This window comes from Phascolarctos cinereus, unplaced genomic scaffold (genome assembly GCF_003287225.1).
Source record: "Phascolarctos cinereus isolate Bilbo 61053 unplaced genomic scaffold, phaCin_HiC Scaffold_5;HRSCAF=322, whole genome shotgun sequence".
NCBI classification, from domain to species: domain Eukaryota; kingdom Metazoa; phylum Chordata; class Mammalia; order Diprotodontia; family Phascolarctidae; genus Phascolarctos; species Phascolarctos cinereus.
This window is the reverse complement of record NW_027555958.1, coordinates 174,731,020-174,751,610: the sequence shown is the minus strand read 5'-3', so window position 1 is coordinate 174,751,610 and position 20,591 is coordinate 174,731,020. Positions and strand designations below refer to the sequence as shown.

Here is a 20,591-nt window from a genome sequence, read left to right as displayed (position 1 = left end):
TAATCAATTTCTTACAAAAGATCATGAAATGGGAACCTACTTGGGTGGTTTCAAGTCCCTGTGAATTAGAGCTTTCGGTTGCATACTGTGAAGATATGCCACTCCTTGGGAACACTGTAAACACCAGCTCATTGCATGGGCAGCAGTGTAGTATGGCAAGGGCTCAGCACCATGCAGCACTGAAAAAAAAAGTTATAAACTAAAAAGAACTTTATTGTACATTACTGTACACACAGAGTTAATCACTGCCACCATCACCACCACCACCACTACCACCAGGGCATCTCAATGTCAGCTTACTCTTTCGCAAATCCCCTCATGAATCCTCTTTTAATTTTTCTTCTCATTTAAAAGGACTGATTTAAAATGCCTAATTTTAAGCAGATAATTTACATATAAATTACCAATCATATAATAATGCTCATATTAAATGATTCATTTAAATGTAATTAAGACATTACCATATTCCCTTTCTATATATATGTTATATATAGGTATACATATAAATACACACCAACATCTCACAGAGCAAGATTAAAAAAAATGAGATTAATTTGATTGTACCTCAAATTCTAGCACAAATAAGAAGCAAGAACTAATAGAGCTAAAGTTTTTATGGCTGAAATATTCTGTGAAATAGCTAGGTTTCCATAATTTTCTTTTCTAAAGAAAGGAATAAAAATTAATACTACAGTTACTGGTAAGACAGGTAGAGATGTAAAATGAAAAGGCCCAAATTTGAGAGGGCACAAAATGGATAAAAAAAAAAAGACTGAAGTGTGAAGTCGAACATACTGAAACAGTTAAAAACTGTTTTACTTTATTTAGTGCTTTCCAAATTATAAAATTTGCTTTCCAAATTATGAAAGGAATCCTAACCAAAGAGGGAAAAAAGATTTTATAAATTTGCAGATTAGAATTATTTCATTATCACTTTTTCTTTCTTATGTAACACTTCAGAGTTTACTTATATTTTTTTAAAAGACAAATTCTAATTGTTTTTATGAGTTTTTAGAAATTACCACCTTTAATATCCTGATTACATTATTGAATGGCATTCAAAGTACTTTACATATAAAAAACTTAGAGCTCTAAATAAGTTTTTTCATTTTGTATAAGAACTTTTTTCTTACAGAAAGACTATTTCCTGCTGTAATGATACTCACCATTGTATAAAGAGCCTCCTTCAGCATATTCCATTACAAGGCATACCTAAATGAGGAAAATAAGCACATAAAGATAGATGCACAAAAAGGAGGACTCCCAAAGATAGAAACTTAACAGATGTATTTATTGTAACCTACCTCACAAATGAAGAAATTAGGATACAGAATGGATTAACTTGCCTAAGGTTACTGTTAGTTTATGACAGAATTAAGAGTTTAAAAACAAGTTTCCTGAGGTTACCAAAAACATCAGAACACAAAAGGTAAAGCCAAATCAGAATCATCTGAACTGTATTGGGTCTACATAGAGAACTTTAAGAATGGCTAACCTCTGAAAAGAACATAAGTTCCATTACTAAGCATCATTTTGTTGTTCGTCTTCACATCTCCAGTACTATCGTACATAGCAGGGGGCTTAATAAATGTTTACTGATTGAAATTACTCTAAACTTACTTTAAAATGGGGAAGAAAAATACAAATTAATCTGTTATTTTTTCAATGGGAAATTCAACTCAATGAAAAAAATCATTTTTTAAGTGCTAAATTTCAGGAACTATTCTAGATGCTGAGGATTCAAAGGCAAAACCAAAACATTTCCTGCCCTGAAGAAACTAATATCCTATTAGGCAGGATGGGAGGCAAGTAGAATTAATAAGCCTAAAGAAATAGTAAGCTAAAAAAGTATGCCCTAATTTTAGGAAAAAATCAAATAAAATCTAATGATGAAAAAAGTCTTAAGGCAGTAGAAAAACATGTCCTAATTTTATAGGAGAGAAAAGACATGTGTTGTTGGCTAAGATTAGAACAAGAAACATATGCATTTACCACATTCGTGGCTGATGAAAGGACAAATGTGCAATCTGCATGACAGAATGAAATTGTTTTAAGTAAATTATTAATTTATTTTAAAGTTCAAAAATAATAACTATATTTCAACTAGAGTTTGCATATACATTCATATACAGATTTAGTTGCTAACTTACCAACTTAGGATCTGCATTCTTTCCAAATATTAGTTGGAAATGATTTTATTTTTAAGTGTAAACTATTTATCAAATATTACAATATTTTAAAAAAAACTGTTTCAAAAGAAATGTAGTAACCATAAGGACCAAAGTTGGTCTAAGGGAACACATAAATAAAGTGTCTCCCTCCTTTTGGCAAAGAGGTCAGGGACTAAAGAGACATAATGTTGCATATATAGAAATGATCAAAGCATCAGTTGGTTGTTTTTCACTGTTATGAGGGACTGTCTGATGCTGGGGTATGGGGAGAAATAGAAGAAAAGAATCATCAGAAATGACAGTGATGCAAAAAAAAATATCAAAACACCTATTTTTTAAAAAATGCAGAGTGAGAAAATTTTCCACAAGAGTATGTATTAAGAAGACAGAGATTATAATAGCTTTGTAAAATTCAAACCCCAACACAACTTGTACATCACTGTTTACAGATAATATATCTATGAGAAAGTTATAAACTTACTGGATTTAAACAGGCTCCATATAACTTCACAATATTTGGATGGTTTACACGGGATAATTGCCGAAGCTGGAACAAATTAAGTAACCCTTTAAAAAAGTATTAATCTTTGATGCAGTTATTTAAAAATTATGGCTTAAATGAAAGTATAAACTACAATAACCTATCAAAATACAGACACTTTCAAAAGCACAAGTCAATTATCCACTGGTTATTAAGAATGTTTTAAAAAAAGTGATAACAAATAGGTTTTATAGCTACTATACAACTATTTCTTTCAGCATAGTAACAACATATGAAACTGCCTATATACCAGTTTAAATAGCAAAAACAAATTTCATATATGTAATATCTTTTCACAGTTACTGAATTCTAGGGATTCCTTCATGATTGAAAAAGGTTAGAGTTGAATATTATTTTCTCTCTCAACTAGGAAATTTACAATTTTGCCTTTCCAAAGAATCTGCCTTGAATTAAAAAGAAAAAAATTACAAATGATTTATAAAAATATATTAACATTCCCCAGCTCAATTCAGGTAATGGGGAAAAAAAGCAATTTCTATCTGCTTAAGTAACAAGGTAATGCTATTAATCTTGAGTTAGCTAAGCAGTTCAGTCAATGTGGTTAATCTGTTATATTCAGGAAGACAAGTGAGGAAAAGCATTTATAATATAATTTCCAATATTTTAACCAGGCAAGGCTTTGATGTTCAGAAGTCTAAAGGAATTCCTTGTAAAAATATAAAAGAGCCATTTTATTGACACAACCACTTCAAGTATCACCCATATGATAAAGAACTATAATAGCAAAAGATGTTTTCTCAAGACACAACAAACTGGGTTACCTACCTCTACAATAAAAGCTTTTCTCTCAGATTCACTTTCTATCTGTTTAATGGCCACATCTTTTGCTCTCCATTTAGCCTTGCACACCACTCCAAAAGCTCCTCTTCCAACAACCTAGGATTCAAAAACATACAAAGCAACATTCAAAACAATTATCTATGGGAAGTCAGAGGTTGAAACATGTTTTAGAGATAATTTGCATTTGAATATATAGCATTGGAACCAACTTAAAAAAAAAAGATGAATAGGCGAAGAATCAAATGGACATGTAATGTAGTCCCTGTCTTCAAGAAGCTTACAGTTGGAACCACTGTGAGGTCACTTACAGAATAAGAATGAGAAAATGGTGGGAGAAACTAGCTTGGAAAAGATTGAGAAATCACTTACAAAGGGGAAGAAAAAAATGAAAGAGAAAAATTGTGTTGGTAAATACAAACAATATTAAGAAAAATATTAGATGTTTAAAAATACGAAATTTTTAAAAATAAAGTTCTGTGAATAAAATATCTGAATTATTAGAATGGAAAGAATCTGAGTGGTTATGTAGCTCAATCTTCCACCTGATGAAAAAAATCTCTTCCATAATATCTCTCACAGTTGGTCAGTCTACATTTGGACATTTCTAGTTAAAAGGGACTTTCCCTACTTTTGGAGTAGGGCATTTCATTGGGGACAGTATTATTAAGTGCTACAAAATTTTGCCATATAATGAATTGAAATCTGCTTCTCTGTAACTACTATATGTAGACACTAAGCCTTGTCCTCTGGAACAAAACAACTTTACTGCTCCTTCCATATGACAGCTCTTCAAATATTTGAAAATAGTTATAATTTCTTCTACAATAGGTTCCAACAGGGACTTCCTGCTGATAGTAGCCCAATCTTGAAAGCAAAGAGGTATCGTTTTACAAGGTATTTCAAAAAGAGGAAGATACCAAAAGAATGTTTATTATTTTCTGATGACAAAAAAGCACTTGATTAGGTATTAAAAAAAAAGCACATTATAAAAGCTCTGTTCCAACAAGGAGTCTTCCATGAACATGTTAAGATCATAGACAATAAATGTAACTGATAAATGTAACTACAGAGATAATTCTTGCTCAAAGACCCTCTGATTATTAACCTCAATGGAGGCACATAAAAAAGGTTTGTATAGGTTCACTAAAGGTGTCAGCCAGTGTCATGGAAGATACTTGCAAAAGATCCAATGGAAGAGAAACTCCTTACAGATGGCCAGGTTTTCTTATCTGCAGATTTAGTGCTGGCTAAATCACACCCTAAAACATTATTGGGCCTCCTCAATGAATCCCATGATTACTCAAGGCTTTGCCTTAACAATCCAGAGGAAAAACTAATCAGATGAAATATGCATCTTGTTCACACTATATAACATAAGTCAAGTGAGTTAGTATATAAGTACATATATCTGGAGTGAGACACACAATGGGTTGGTCTAAGAATTGAAAAGAAGAAAGAAAGTATACTGGATTTCATCTGGAAAACTGGACAGTGCTTTTAACAACTCTAACCTGCCTCCTGTACAAAGACACACAAATGTTCTTCCAACAATGTGGAAGAGTTTCAAATCTTGGAACACAATAGCCTCTGAAGAGTCAAAGTTGAAGCTGATTCAAAGGCCACTGGAAAATGCATAACAGGTACAAACAGACTACATTATATTTCTAATGATGAAGAAGCATAAAGGAAAACATCAAGAAAGTTTATGATCAGAAAAGGAGGTGGGACAGTCATATGGTGAGAGAGGGATAATACACAGCCAGAATATTCCACTGGTAACCACAAACCATAAAAAGACCTAGGAAAAGGCCTTCTAACATGCTAAGTGGACTGATCCTCTGAGGATGATCTTTCTGGAAGAAAAAGAAAAAAAACTGAAAGGACAAAAATCTCTCCTTCATAATAAAGTTGGCTTACTGAAACAAACGAACAAAAAATCACCTTACAAATAACACAAAATTGTATTGGCATGATTTGATGGCAGTTTTCCTGATCACTTGTCAATATGTACAGTCATTTCTATATCTACATATACTTTGCAATGAACAGTAACTCCATAAGTGTTTGCTAAACTGATAACAGACAGAACTGAGCCTGTAAAAATATGAGAGGTCATTAGTCTTTTGGTATTCTTGAGTCCTATCTGTGTTTTCTCTCCTTTTCCATTCCCCAAGTTACATAAGCAGCCTTCTGCTCTCTAATCTGGTTTCCTCATAAAACTGGTAAAGGAACTAGTATTGGATTTTTATTCTGTTGAAAGACTGCACTATAGTTCAGTCAATATGAACTATCCAAGGTAAATCAGAGAATTAAAGACTTTGTCTCAGTTAAGGAAGACATGACTTTTGAGGAGAGGGGGTGTACTAAGGAAAACCACTGAAATCACTATAGGTGGCCCTGAAATTAACCCAATTCAGTCCCTTAAATGGTCATGGGCACCCAAAAAAAAGGGAAAAGGACCTATCTGTACAAAAATATTTACAGTAGCCCTTTTTGTGGTGGCTAAGAATTGGAAATTGAAGGGATGTCCATCAATTAGGGAATGGCTAAGCTGTAGTATATGATCGCAGTGGAATTGTGCTATAAAAAATGACAAGCAAGATGATTTCAGAAAAACCTGGAAAGCTTTATATGAACTGATGCATAGTGAAGTGAACAGAACCTGGAGAACGTTGTACACAGTAACAGTAATACTGTTCAATGAAGAACTGTGACTTAGCTATTATAAGCAATACAATGATCCAAGACAATCTCAAAGGACTAATGAGGAAGCATACTATCTGCCTCGAGAGAAAGAATTGATATTGATTACATACAGACTGAAGCATGTTATTTAAGAAAACAAAAAAGGAAAAAAAAGTCATGGGTACATGTGGAAGAAAGTCAGAAGGGAAGGACTCCTTTGGGCTTTCCATTTCTCCTGAGAGGGGCAAGCTGAGCTGGACTAGGTTGTGATGGCTACCAGAGACTTACTTCTTAAAATTGCTCAGGCGAAAGGAAAAGAGACTGCATGCCCCACCATCACTGGCTTCCTTCAGATCTCTGAACCTTCGTGGCAGGCCTTCTCTCTTCAAATCATCCCCCAAATCTCTCTTTTTCTTTTATTTCCAGACCACAGATTAGGGTTTCTCCCTTCCCTTTGCCAAAAGACTCCTACATGCATATTATGCTTTCTGAACTTCTGGTATCATTTTTAAAAAAGAATTTATTGATATATCTTATATTAATGCATCTTTTCTGATATTATACTTCTTAATTTCTGGTTGTTTTGGGTCCAAATCTGTGATGTGGGAACTCCCTTCAAGGAGACAGACTGGTAAGTCATCTATGATTTATAATCTTAGAGTTGTTCAAGACACAGAGAAATTAAGTAACATGTCTTAATAGCTTGAAGATTTGATCCCAGGGCTTCTTGACTCCAAAGAGAGCCTTTATTTACCTGACATTTGTTATCAGTTCATGTTAAATGTCAACCACTTGACATTTATTGCTACCACTAAGTGCAAATTGGCCTCTACAGGGACAAAGAAACAAAGTGTATTTTTTACTTATCAGTGTGTACTTTATCAATCTGTTCATTTAACATAGGCTAGAAACACCTATACTTCATTTCTGATTGCCTTAATCTGCTCACTCAGAGACATTCACCACTCTCTAGTAAATACTAAACAGCAGAAAAGTATTCTTAGTTATTATTTCTCCTTATTGATGCTCATGTGCCATCTAGTGGACAAATAAATGAAAGTTTTTGATGCAAAACTAATGAGAAGCCATTAATACAATTTTAATCCTATTTCATTAAAATCAGGGACCACCTGTATTAGGCACAGTCTTTTCTTTTAAGAAGCTTAAATTATAGTCTAATTTGGGAGAAAATATATAAATACACAAAAAATTAACAGTACAAGACAATAAATGACAAAAGGGGTTGGTTTTGGTACAGTAGTAAGGGCCCCCACTATGCTTTGAAACTTAGCTATGTGAACTTGGACTAGTCATTAAAATTCTCTGAGCTTCAGTCTTTACTTGAAAAATCTGGATAATGATACCTCATAGGACACTTCTAAGAAAGCAAAAGCACTAATTAAAATGTTAGTTATTATTAATTTTAATATAATTGGTAGGAACAATAATGCTATTTGTTAAAGGGAAAATGAGATCAAAGTAGGTTGGGTTAGGCTTCCTGGAAAGGACAGAATTTTGAGAACAATCTAAAAGACAGTATGGGAAGAGGAAGGACTGCACAAAAACCTTGTTCAGAAGAGAACAATTAGACAGACAAGTTTGGCTGGAGTAGAGGGTTTCAATATGGGAGTATAGGGAGAAAAGGCTAGAGAAGTAGGCAGAAGCTACATAATAGGATACTGAATGCCAGACTAAGGAGTTTGTACTTTTTCCTCTAGGCAACAATACCCTGCGTTTATATAAAACCTCTTGTGTGCCAGGCACTGGGCTAAGTGCTTTACAAATATTATTTCATTTGATCCTCACAATAACCCTGGGAGGGAAATCCTATCATTATTACCATTTAAAAGATCAGGAAAATCAGGCAAACAGAAGTTAAATGACTTGCCCAAGGTCCCACAGATAGTAAGTTTATGAGGCCACATTTGAACTTGGGTCTTCCTGACTCCAAGCCCAGCATGATATCCATTGTGCTACCTCACAACCTCATGGAGTGTCATTGAAGGTTTTGAACAAAGGAATGACATAATAATAATGGAGCTTTAGAAAGTTTAATATAGCAGGTTGTAAGGATGGATTGGAAGAGGGAGCATAGGAGGCTATTACTATAGTCTAAGCATGAAGTGATAAGACTTTGAATAAATGCATCACAAAATCTGAATTGGAAGGGGTCCAGCCCATATTTGAAGAGGATTTCTCTATGACAGCAGTTCTTAACCTTTTCTGTGTCATGTACTTCTCTGCCAGTGTAGTGAAATCTACAGAACTCTTCTCATGATGATGTTTTTTTTAAATACATGATTGAAGGAAATGCTAAATTTCAGTAAAGGGTTAGTAGAAATATATGTATTTTTATTATCTAATTTCATGGACACCAACTCTGAAAACTCTGGAGACTCCAGTTAAAAACCCTTGCTCTATATCAAAACAGATAGGTAGTCATCCAGGCTTTGCCTATATCCTCCAATTAGAGAAAATGCAGTTTTGTTAGAAAGTTTTTCTTTAAATTAATTGTAAATCAGCCTCTGTCCAATTCCATCCTTTGCTCCTAATTCTTCCATCTGGGGCTAAGAACAAATTTAATTCCCTTTTCCTGTATAGCTCTTCAAAGACTGGAAGATAGCTTTCATGTTTTTTGTTAATACGCTAAATGGATGCCCTCCTCAGGATGCTCTTCAGCTTGTCAAGATTCATCTTAAAATGAGTTAGCTAGAGTTAAATTCAAAGCGCCACATGTGGTATGACCAACACAGAGTATAAAGGGGCAATCACTTCCTTAGTCATGGACACCATGATTCCAGTAATGGCAGTATGTATGAAAAGGAAGGAGATAAATATGAGATATTTTATTTTTTAAAATACATTTAATTTTTTCCCAATTATGTGCTAAAACAATTTTAACATTTTTTTAAAGTTTTGAGTTCCAAATTCTATCCTTCCCTCTCCCCCCCCTTCTTGAGATAGTAAGCAATCAGACATAGGTTATACATGTGCAGTCATGTAAAACATTACCACATTAGTCATTTTGTACAAGACTCGAATAAAAGAAAGTGAAAAATGGCATGCTTCAGTCTACATTCAAACAATATCAGTTCTTTTTCCAGAGAGAGATGCTTCATGATTAGTCCTATGAGAGTGTCATAGATCATTATATTTCTGAGAATAGATAAATCATTCACAGTTCTTTTTCATACAATATTGCTATTACTGTGTACAACATTCTCCTGGTTCTGTTCAGTTCATGTAAGTTTTTCTAGGTTTTTCTGAAATCATTCTTTTTGTCATTTCTTATAGCACAATAATATTCCATCACAATCATATACCACATCTTGTTTAGCCATTCTCCAGCTGATGGGCATCTCTTTGATTTCCAATTCTTAGCTACCATAAAAAGAGCTGTTATAAATTTTTTTTTACAAATAGATTTATTTGTACAAAGAGGCCTATTTGTAAAGAAAAAAAGAGGTCCTTTCCCCTCTTTGCTTTTTTTTTAATCTCTTTGGGATACAGACTTAGAAGTGGTATTTCTGGGTTAAAGGGTATGCACAGTTTCATAGCCCTTTGGGCATAGTTCCAAATTGCTCTCCAGAACAGTTGGATCAATTCACAACTCCACCAACAGTGCATTAGTGTCCCAATTTTCCCACATCCTCTCCAGCATTCATCATTTTCCTTTTTTGTCATTTAGCCAATCTGATAGATGTGAAGTGATACCACAGAGTTGTTTTAATTTGCATTTCAATGTGATATTTTAAAGGCAAAATTTTTAGGACATGATTACTATAAAAAGGGCGGGGGGAACAAAGATGTTAAAGATGGTTCTGAGATTTTCAATCTGGGGTACTAGAAAGATAGTGGTACCCTTAACAGAAATAGGGGAGTAATGAAATTGCTTAATTTAAAAATTAGGAATTTGTTTTTAAAATGAACTAAAAAATATAAAAGGCACTCCACAATCAAGCAAACAATTCCTGATCCTCCTGGATAATACTTTCCTATATTAGCACACCTGAAAGTTGAGTCTATTTTGTCGTTGAAGGCTAGGAATTTGGTTTATAAAGTTTTGTTGGAAGTAAACAAATTAGTCTTTAATTATTGTAGTAGATGTATGTACATAGGGGACAGGCAGACAAAAAACTCTTACAGATGTATATATATTTTAGAGTTTTATGTTGAAGGCTAATATAAAACCTTGAAGAGTTTCTATCTAATTTCTTTCCTTTGTAAGTCAGATATTCTTAAGCTGGGGTCTGTGAACTTTAAAAAAATATATTTTGCTGTGTCTCAATAAAATTGGTTTTCTTTGTAATCCCATTTGTTTTATTTTATGCATTTAAAATATCATTCTAGGAAGGGGTCCATAGGCTTCACCATTCATCTAAAGACTTCCAAGGTGTCTATGATACAATAAAGGTTAAAAATCTCTTCTGAATGAATCCCTTTATAGGAAGAAGTTATAGAGTTCAAATAGGGTACATTCTCAGAATTCAGAGATATCAGAAAATTTTATCTAATGAAATGAAAACTATTAAAAATGCAAATAAAATGGATGAGATAAGCTATCTGCCTATATTTGATATTTCCCATGCTTACTAAACATCCCACTCCAGCTACAAAATAATTAAGACACCATCTTGGCCCTCAAGAAAATTATAATCAACAAGGAATGATAAGACTCATACAAAGGCAAATATCTAAGTGGTTAAGATATCACGGAAGACTCTGTGGAGGAGGTAACATTTGAAGCCCAATTTACCTCCACAGAGCCTTCCATGATATCTTAACCACTTAGATTGGCATAGAAACCTTTGTTTAATAACTCACCAATGTATGCATATATGTTATATTATGTTATATCACGTTAAGCATTATGGCTATTGTATTGTTTAATCTCCACTACTAGATAGTAAGGCTCATTTTAGTTGTCTTTTTTTTAATTTTTAAAAAATAATTTATTTTTAGTTTTTAACATTTACTTCCATTAAGATTTTGAGTTTTAAATTTTCTCCCTCTCCTCCTCGCTCCACAAGATGGCATGCTATCTGATATAGGGTCTACTTATACATTCATATTATACATAATTTCACATTAGTCAAGTTGTAAAGAAGAACTGAAACTAAATGGGAAGAATCACGAGAAAGAAGAGATAAAACAAAACAATAAAAGGAAAGGAGAGCATTCAGACTCCAAAGTTCTTTCTTTGGATGTGGATAAACATTTTTCATCATGAGTCTTTTGGAGTTTTCTTAGATGCTTGCATTGCTGAGAAAAGCTAAGTCTATCAAAGTCAGTCATTGAACAAAGCGGCTGTCACTGTGTACAATGTTCTCCTAGTTCTGTTCATTTCACTCAGCATCAGCTGATATAAGTCTTTCTAGGTTTTTCTGAAGTCTGCCTGCTCATCATTTCTTATATTCTTGTACCACAACTTGTTCAACCATTCCCCAACTGGTGGATATCCCCTCAATTTCCAATTCTTTGCCACCACAAAAAGAGCTGCTATAAACATTTTGTACACGTGGGTCCTTTTCCTGTTTTTATGATCTCTTTGAGATACAGACCTAGAAGTGGTATTGTTGGGTCAAAGGGTATACACAGTTTTAGAGTCCTTTGGGCGTAGTTCCAAACTGCTCTCCAGAATAGCTGGATCAGTTCAAAACTCCACCAACATTAGTGCTGTATTAGTTGCACTGGTGTTCTAATTTTCCCACATCTTCTCCAACATTTATCATTTTCCTGTTTTGTCATGTTAGCCAATCTGATAGGTGTGATGTGGGTACCTCAGAGTTGTTTTTATTTGCATTTCTCTAATCAATAGTGATTTAGATCATTTTTTCATATGACTATAGATGGCTTTAATTTCTCGTAAGGTTCACTTTGAAGGTTATCAACGTCCGATACAAGGCAGCTAAGTGGCTCAGTGGATAGAGCACTGGGCTCCAAGTCAGGTAGATCTAAATTCTAATATAGCCTCAGATACTAGCTGTGTGACCCTGTGTAAACCACTTAACCTATCTGCCTTAATCCACTGGAGAAAGAAATGGCAAACCACTCCAGGATCCTTGCCAGGAAAACTCCATGCACAAGTATTGGCATGCTATGGTTCAAAGGGTCACAAAGAGTTAGACATGAATGAATGACTTAACAACAATGTCTGATGCACAAAACAAATTAATCAACAAATCTGAATAGAATAAATGAGAATCTATACATCAACATGTGATGGTAAAGAATTCTGGATTTGGAGTCAGAAGATTTGGGTGTATCTGCCCCTTACCTCTTGTGTGACTTTGGACAAGTCATTACCCATTCTAGGCCTCAGTTTCCTCAATATATAAAATGAAGAGGCTGGACTAGAAAGACTCTAAAGTTTCTCTCCAGATCTAGAGCTATGAATGAACGAAAAAAAATTTTTTTAATGCTACTACACACTATACACTATGTTGAAGGCTGAGAATAAAAATACAAGCAAACATATAAGGGGGAGCTAGAGAAGCATTGGAGTGGTACAAAATATCTATATAATATAAACATTTTTAGTTTCTCTTATGAAGAAAGCAAATGCCCACCAAGCTACAAACTAGTATACTATGGAATTCCTAGACATATCCAATTATGATAGGTATAACAAAAAACCATATGAGGAATCTTTCCTCAAAGAAAACCAATGATTTCTGAGGAATGAGCTTGTGCTTTGGAAAGAATGCTTGAGTCTCAGAATTCAAATTTAAACCCCAGCTGTGATGCTTACTTGTGGGATCTCAAGTAAGTCACATAACCTTTCTAGTCCTCAATTTCCTCCTTTGCAAAATGAGGGAGTTGGCCAGGATAATCTCTAAAGTCCCTTCTTCCCTTAGATGCATGAGCCTATATTTATTTTCAGTTTGGAAAAAAAGATATAAACAATAGTTACAATCTGACAAGAAGAATGCCCTTTGCACTGGAAAGACAGAACAAAGATGACTAACCAGGAGTTGATCCTCAAGAAAAGTGAAGAGACAGTATGGGAGCACTTAGCAACCTGTGATGAAGTAAAATAATCTGGTATTTATGAACTGGGTACTGAAAGAACTGCTGCATATGACTGCTAAACTGTTGCATACGACGACGTTAAAGGCTGTGGAGAATGAGAGAGGTACTGCAAGGACTGGAGAAGAGTAGATGCCTTGATTTTCAAATAATAAAGAAAATAGAATTCATGAACTGTAAGTCAATGACCTTGACTTCTATTGTTGGGAAAATAATAGAAAGTATTACTAAAGAAATGATTAGTCAATATGAACATCCAAAGAAGGAAACATGACAAAGAACCATCACAGCTTCATCAAGATTGGGCCATGATCTACCATGGTAGATCAGGGAAATGCTATAGCTATAGCTTACCATTCACAAAGTCATTCCTGGGGAAAAGAGAAAAAGGATGTAGGTTAGATGTTAGTACAAATAGATGGATTCAGATATGGGTGAATGGCCAGACTCAAATACACTAATTTTCATCAACTAGGCAGGAAATCTCTCCAGCAGAGAGCCACAGAGATCTGTGCTTGGTTCTACACTGTTTAACAGTTGTAGCAATTATTTGGAAGTATGGAAGGAAACAAGCACTTAGTAAGAACCTACTATATACTAGGCACTTTGCTAAGCACTTAAAAAATATTATCTCATTCAATTTTCACAACTCTGTGAAATTGGTGCTATTATTTCCCCCATTTCTACATTTGAGAAAACTGATGCAAACAGAAGTTAAGTGACTTTTTTCAGGGTTACACAGGTAGTAAATATATGAGATCAGATGACTAAACAAATGGTGGCTTATGATGAAAAAAATGCAAAGTAAGCAGAACTAAAACAATTTACAGAGCCAACATAATATTGTGAAGGAAAATAACACTGACAGACATCAGCACACTGATCAATGCAGTGACCAATTATGAGACTTCAGAGAAGCATGCCTCCTTCCTCTCAGCAGCGTAACTGTGGACTATAGGTGAAGAACAAAACATACATTGTTGAATATAGACTACATATTGATTTATTTTGCTTAACCGTACTTCTTTGTTATAGGGGCATGGTCTAAGAGAGGAGGAAAGAGAGGTCATTGATAAGTCATAGCAATACAGTGGCCAATACAGACGAAATCATGGAGCTATTAAAGTATGCAAGTAAAAAGGTAGATCTTATTTTATCCCAAACATGAAGGGATTTTTCTAGATGTTCACAGTAAAGTCACAGAAAGTTTAAAGGTACTAAAACTTCTGTCCCGTGCACCAGACTATAAAGAGGGGACGAAGAGTTTATCACTACAGAAAATTCCAGTTTGGGGATCTTAAAGTCAAATATTTTGCTAGAAGAACAGCTTTCAATTTGATAAGGCAAAAAACAAACAAACAAAAAAACCCCCTGAATTTTGAGAGATAAGATTTTGTCTTTAAATGCTTTTAAAAAATCTATAAAATGAGGATATTTTTGTAATCTGAGTTTAACCTGTTATGCCACTTTAAGAAATGTGTCCACTGATAGAGCTCAAATTTTGATCAATAACACAAAATTTAAAAGTCATGTAGTTAAAATCCAAAATAACAATTATATTTCTAACTGGACCTAAAATAAAATATCATGTAAGAAATAAGAGCCTTTTGCTGGTCTTCCTTTCTCCATTTTCCTCCCTTCAGTTCATTTAGCATATAACTCTAGGATCATCTTTCATAAACTGGTGAATGACATCATTCCCTCTTTCAAGAACATACAGTGGCTCCTGTCTATTGGATCAAATCTAAATTCTTCAACCAAACATTCAAAGTCCTTCATCAACTAACCAACCCTCTACTCCTCCCTCAGCAACATTCCTCTACCTAATCTCTAGCTGTTTCCCAGATAGACTGTTTCCTCTCTGTCTTCCCAGAGCCTTTTACTCCAGTTGTCTTGCTGTTTCTCATACTGATCTCCCCTATGAAATGCCCTTCTCTGTTGGATCATGCTACTTAGGATCTATGGGCAAGAGAGAGCCTTACTTTTTGTAAGAGGCCTTCCCTGACTATCCTCACTGTTATTATCAGTTACACTCTTTATTTCTACAAATTCATATCTCATGGACCATATAATCACACACTTGCTTTTATTCTCTATTTAGGTGAGGTGGCACATCTGGTTCCCCTAAGAAAACTGAATATTCCTCAAGGGAAGAGATTACCTTCTTTGCTATGCTTCTTCCTCAAAAGGTCATGGCTACAAAGTAGCTGTGAGTAATAACTCTAATACATACATACATACATACATACAAAAAGGTTTACAGTAACACCTTTAAACTGGAAGCAAAGTGGATGCCAAACAATGCCAGTAACTGTCTAATTCTTTTCTGTTGATCCTTCTTTTGTATCTACCTCACAAAATATCTGCTGAAGAACAAATCAGACTGACATTAAATAGAGAATTTTAATCTTTTGAGTAATTAGAGAAAGGGAAGGATATCGAAAAGGAATAAAGCATATTACATACATGTAACATATTTAGTACAATATATTAAATATGCAATAAACTTTTTTCAACCTGAGTCTACACTAAATCACTGAGATTATCTTTCTAAATAACAACAGCAGGGGCAGCTAGGTGGCACAGTGGATAGAGCACCAGCCCTGGATTCAAGAGGACCTGAGTTCAAATCCAGCCTCAGACACACAATACTTACTAGCTGTGTGACCCTGGGCAAGTCACTGAACCCCACTGCCTAACCAAAACAAACAAACAAACAAAAAAACCCAACAACAACAAAAAAATATCACATATATTCTACTTTGACACCTGATCATGGTACAGCAGTGAGCCTGGATTCCCAAAGGCTATGCCAGAGATAATGCAAGTTCTGGTAGATTCTACCAAGTTGGATGGGCTTTGAGTACACTTTTTTCTGAAGACAAGTCTAGATAAATTCAGAGAGGCTTATCATTAAAAGGTTGAATCTTTCTTTTGCAACAATTTATCAAAACTTTCTGTTAGGGCATGGAGGGGTTACTATTTGGGATGCTAGAGGCACTGGTCACATCAACTAATTCATATATATTATACCATTGAATTTGATTGCAGGGTTTCTGTGTGTGGTTTTGAAGTGGGTAGGTACTCTAATAAAATCAGGAGTGATTATTTCCCCCTCTCTTTATAGTTAGGAACTCGTAGTACTAGTAAAAGTCCATAAAAAGGCACTGATTAATGGGACTTAAATATTTTGTCAAACAAAGGAAATATATTTGACTATGATTGACATAATTAGCTCTTTGGTCATTTTGATCTTTCACCTATTTTGGGATTGCAAATTATTAGTATAAGCAATTACAATAATAGTTCCCTTAAAGAAGAGTTTATCTGCCTTATTCATTTAAGTCCTACCTATTGATTTTTTATGTGTGTCTGTCTGTATGCCAAAAGGGCAGATCTTATGAATTTCTGAAAATGTAAGTCACACACACAAAAGAAAATAAATTAAGGAAATTAGGTCAGTGGCTATATCTTACATACAACTTCTATTTTTTGAGAGTGGTAAAATCATAGAGACTACTTGAAAACCATAAAAACTATGAAAAGACAATTAAATGCCACAGTGCCACCAAAGTGTTGATCAGAACAGGAAAATTTGGGAGCCAAGAAAAAGCCCTAGTTGCTATTTTATCCCCCAATAAGTATATATATCCACAAATGAATAAAACATATGCAAGTCTGAAATAAAGACCTAAATAAATTTTGACAAAAAATAATGTCAAGGAAATTTTCTAAGACTGCTCATTGGTTAATGCAAATGAGTTAAAATTTCTAACGTTGGCTACTAAGATGTGCCACTAAGGGAGGTCATGTAGTGTCATGCATGGAAAGAGCATTAAATTTGAAGTCAGAAGACCTGGGTTCAAAGCCTGAATCGTTTTATCTCTTACCTCTGTGACTTTGAGCAAGACAATTTTACCTCTCCCCTAAACCTTCTTCCAAATCATACTTAAATATGTATACACTGTCTTCCCCAACAGAATACAATCTCCTTAATGCAACAAATGTTTCATTTTTGTTTCTGTATCTTCACTGCCTTGTGCAGCATCTGGTAGTTTCATGCTTCTGACGGACTGAGCAGACTGGATCAGATGGCCTTGAAAAGTCCTTTCCAGATTTAAATCTACAACCCACTGATGATCCTTGAAGATATGTTCTTCAGTACCCTGATAGTGCCATGCACATGCTTCTCTCTTTCTCTGTACATATATGTATGTATGTCTTTGCTCATTTCACAAAGTTTCTGATGAATTCAACAATCTTCTTCCTCTCCTTCCCGCTAATTCAAAATTACAAATCACCAATGGATACAGAATTCTGATTTTCAAAATTTTATTAACTAAGCAAGAACTTATTAAACAGGATGTTTCATTCTTCATATACACATGCAGATACATACCTGCAAACGTTTGTGTATATGCAAATACTCATTTTTAGATTGTTATTAGACAGGCTACTATGGGAGAGCCCAAAACTTATAATCTCACAGAGAAAATGGCAGCTTTTATTGTATATATGGTTGGATTCTCAGAGAACTCCATTTTCTTTTGCTGATGATTTAATTTATCAGTGTTCTGATAAATTCAGGTATATTAGCTCTTTCTGTTCCTATTTGATATTACGGATGTTCACCTGCACATTAGTTCCTGGTCAAGCTGTTATACCCAGTAGGATATAAGCTACTTAAGGGCAGGGGCTGTTTTTCATTTTGTTTTTGTAATACTACATGCCTAGCACAGTACCTAGGATGAGTATATGCTAAATAAATGTTGTTGAAATTCTTGTTTTTGTACTGTATCTCTAATGAAGTGTTCTTTGGTATATACTTAGCTTTTTATTTCTCAGCAACTTGATTTTCACAAAAAAACCTTCACATAAAAGCGCTCCACACTCACACCCTTCTTCTATTTCTGTTTATTTCAACAGAGTGTCAGATTTTAACTTGTTCCTGAAGTTGTTGTATTAATAAGCTATATAAGTTATATCGTCACAATTGATTGTCAACTCATTACTAAAATACTGATTTCACTATTGTACCTTAGGAAGTAGCTGATTCCTTATCACTGAAATTTAGCAAATTATTAAGTAGCAGGGCAGCTAGGTGATGAAGTGGATAGAGCACCAGTCCTGTAATCAAGAGGACGTGAGTTCAAATCCAGCCTTGGACACTTACTAGCTTGTGTGACCCTGGACAAGTTACTCAATCCCCATTGTCTCAAAAAATTTTTTAAGTAGCTTCTTTGTACATACTGTGCTAGGTACAGAAAGAGATGTAAAGTTCAGGTCCACATGGAGCTTACGGTCCTGGAGATATTAACAAATAATATTTATATAAAGCTTACAAAGTGTTTAATTCAATCTCCTAATTTCTAATGTCATTCTTTTCATTATTCCAATTTGCCTCTCCAAAAGCATAAGTAAATGGCCTGGCACAGTTTCCTTAGCTAGCTTTGAGTACACAGCTAGATCAAACATATATTAATACCGTTCATGTTTGCATATATACATATACATACATACATACACACACATATATGTATATAACTTGCAAAGCACTTTATAAATAACTCATTTTATTCTAACAACGACCCTATAAGGCTGGTGCTATCCATTTTACAGATGAGGCAACTGAGGCAGTCAGGTTAAGTGACTTGTCCAGGGTCACACAAGTAGTAAATGTTGGGAGGCAAGATATGAACTCAAATTTTCCTGATTCCCAGGTCAAGTACTCTATCTACCCTTCGATCTAGCTGCCCTATTAAGCACTTGGTATGTGCCAGACACAATGATAAGTGCTGAATTACAAAGAAATAAGAAAAACAGTCCTTGCCCAGATTTGGAGTTTTGGGCAAAAAAACTGGAGATGATGAGAACAGAGTGCTGTGTTATCCCACGTCAATTGTTTTTGCTGAACCACTTTTCTTTAAGAGAGGAGTATTCAATTTCAGGGGAAGAGAGTTATATATCTAGACATAACAGTGATATGAAAACAAAAAGCATCAATAGAAGTTTTTTAAAAAGAAAACTTGGGGTTTTTATAAATCTGCAAACTCAGTTGAGTATGACATGGTTGGCCTCACAACTAGTAAATGACGTGCTATTTAACTTTACTAAAAAAGGCAAAGTGTCTGCAATAGGGAAGGTGATAATATAGCCATACTTGGTCTTGGTCAGACCACACTGCATGAAACTCTAGGTATCAAATTTCAAAGAGGACATGGATAAAATAGTACATTGAGAAGGCATCCACCAGGATGGTAAAGGCCCAGGTGAGAATCAATTGAAAGAAATAGGGATGTTTATCCTGTAGAAGAAAGGAACACGGCAGTAGTTTTCAAGTATCTGAAGGACTGTCATGCTTGACCCCAGAGGCCAGAACTAGGAGCAATGGGCAGATGTTAACTGAGAGAATGACTACAGATGACCATCTGTCAGGGACGCTGCATGGAAGATTTCTGTGAGTACAGGTTGATCTCGATGGTCTCTAAGGTTCTTTCCAACTCAGATTTTGTGCTATGATAATAATTCAAGGAAAACAAGGTCAATTCTTCTTTCTTAAAAACTATTCAGCAACTTGGTTGAGATTGTCTCCAGTTTAGCAGAAAGTGAGAAGAGGTATGTGTGAAGCTCTACTCTTCTTCCCAAGTTACTTGCCTTTCCCTAATGACAGAACTCTCTGCAGCTCCTTGATCTTAAGTAGAAAAATAAAACTAGAGTTGGGTAAAAGCTAGTAATCTCCTTGTTTTTTTTGTTCCAAGTTTGTCTCTAAATAAGGTACTTCCAAAGTCCTAGTTTGGATCTTTCAAGGTGATTAAAAAGAATTCTGAAAAAAATATAAGGAATCACATTTTGGTGGTTAGAGGACAAAATACAATTCATATCTTATAAGTATTACATTTTGTCCTACCATTAATCAGCTGGATAAACAAATAATTCCCTTCACTTTTCTGCTAAATCAGGTAAGGTTTATCTACCACATGGAAATCTTATAACAAAAGATAAACCATAAACTCTCAGTGGGATTAACTTTATCTCCAGAAATATGAAACAAAAAATTCTAATCAAAAAGTGATTTTTACAAAGGAATTATAATTTAAAAGATCAGAAATATCTTATTACAGTTACTTTATCTTTTTTATACTTAAAATCACAAACTAATAGGTAGACTACAATAAAGAAAATTTTTTTTCACCTCTGTTTAAAGTCTACAATCTACTGAGAGAAAGAGAGAAAAAGAGAGAGAGAGAGAGAGAGAGAGAGAGAGAGAGAGAGAGAGAGAGAGAGAGAGAGAGAGACAGTATAAAGTCTATAAGGAAAGGAACACTTGTGGTTCTTTATCATTTCAAAGGGGATAGGTGGCATAA

The 20,591-nt window shown here is 34.5% G+C and overlaps 1 protein-coding gene across 4 annotated transcripts in view; it reads right to left on the bottom strand.

Moving 5' to 3' along the window:
- MAP3K7 (mitogen-activated protein kinase kinase kinase 7) overlaps window positions 1-20,591 on the bottom strand; it is a 79,220-nt gene that overhangs the window by 52,181 nt on the left and 6,448 nt on the right. For 3 of the 4 annotated variants that reach the window (XM_020963063.2, XM_020963065.2, XM_020963064.2), the window contains exons 2-5: window positions 3,499-3,609; window positions 2,653-2,718; window positions 1,167-1,212; window positions 41-179 (exon numbers count right to left, since the gene is read on the bottom strand). In XM_020963063.2, the coding sequence (XP_020818722.1) occupies window positions 41-179; window positions 1,167-1,212; window positions 2,653-2,718; window positions 3,499-3,609 (362 nt within the window). Of the gene's footprint in view, window positions 1-40; window positions 180-1,166; window positions 1,213-2,652; window positions 2,739-3,498; window positions 3,610-20,591 lie in introns of those variants that run through there. The other variant, XM_078155236.1, reaches the window with a different exon arrangement.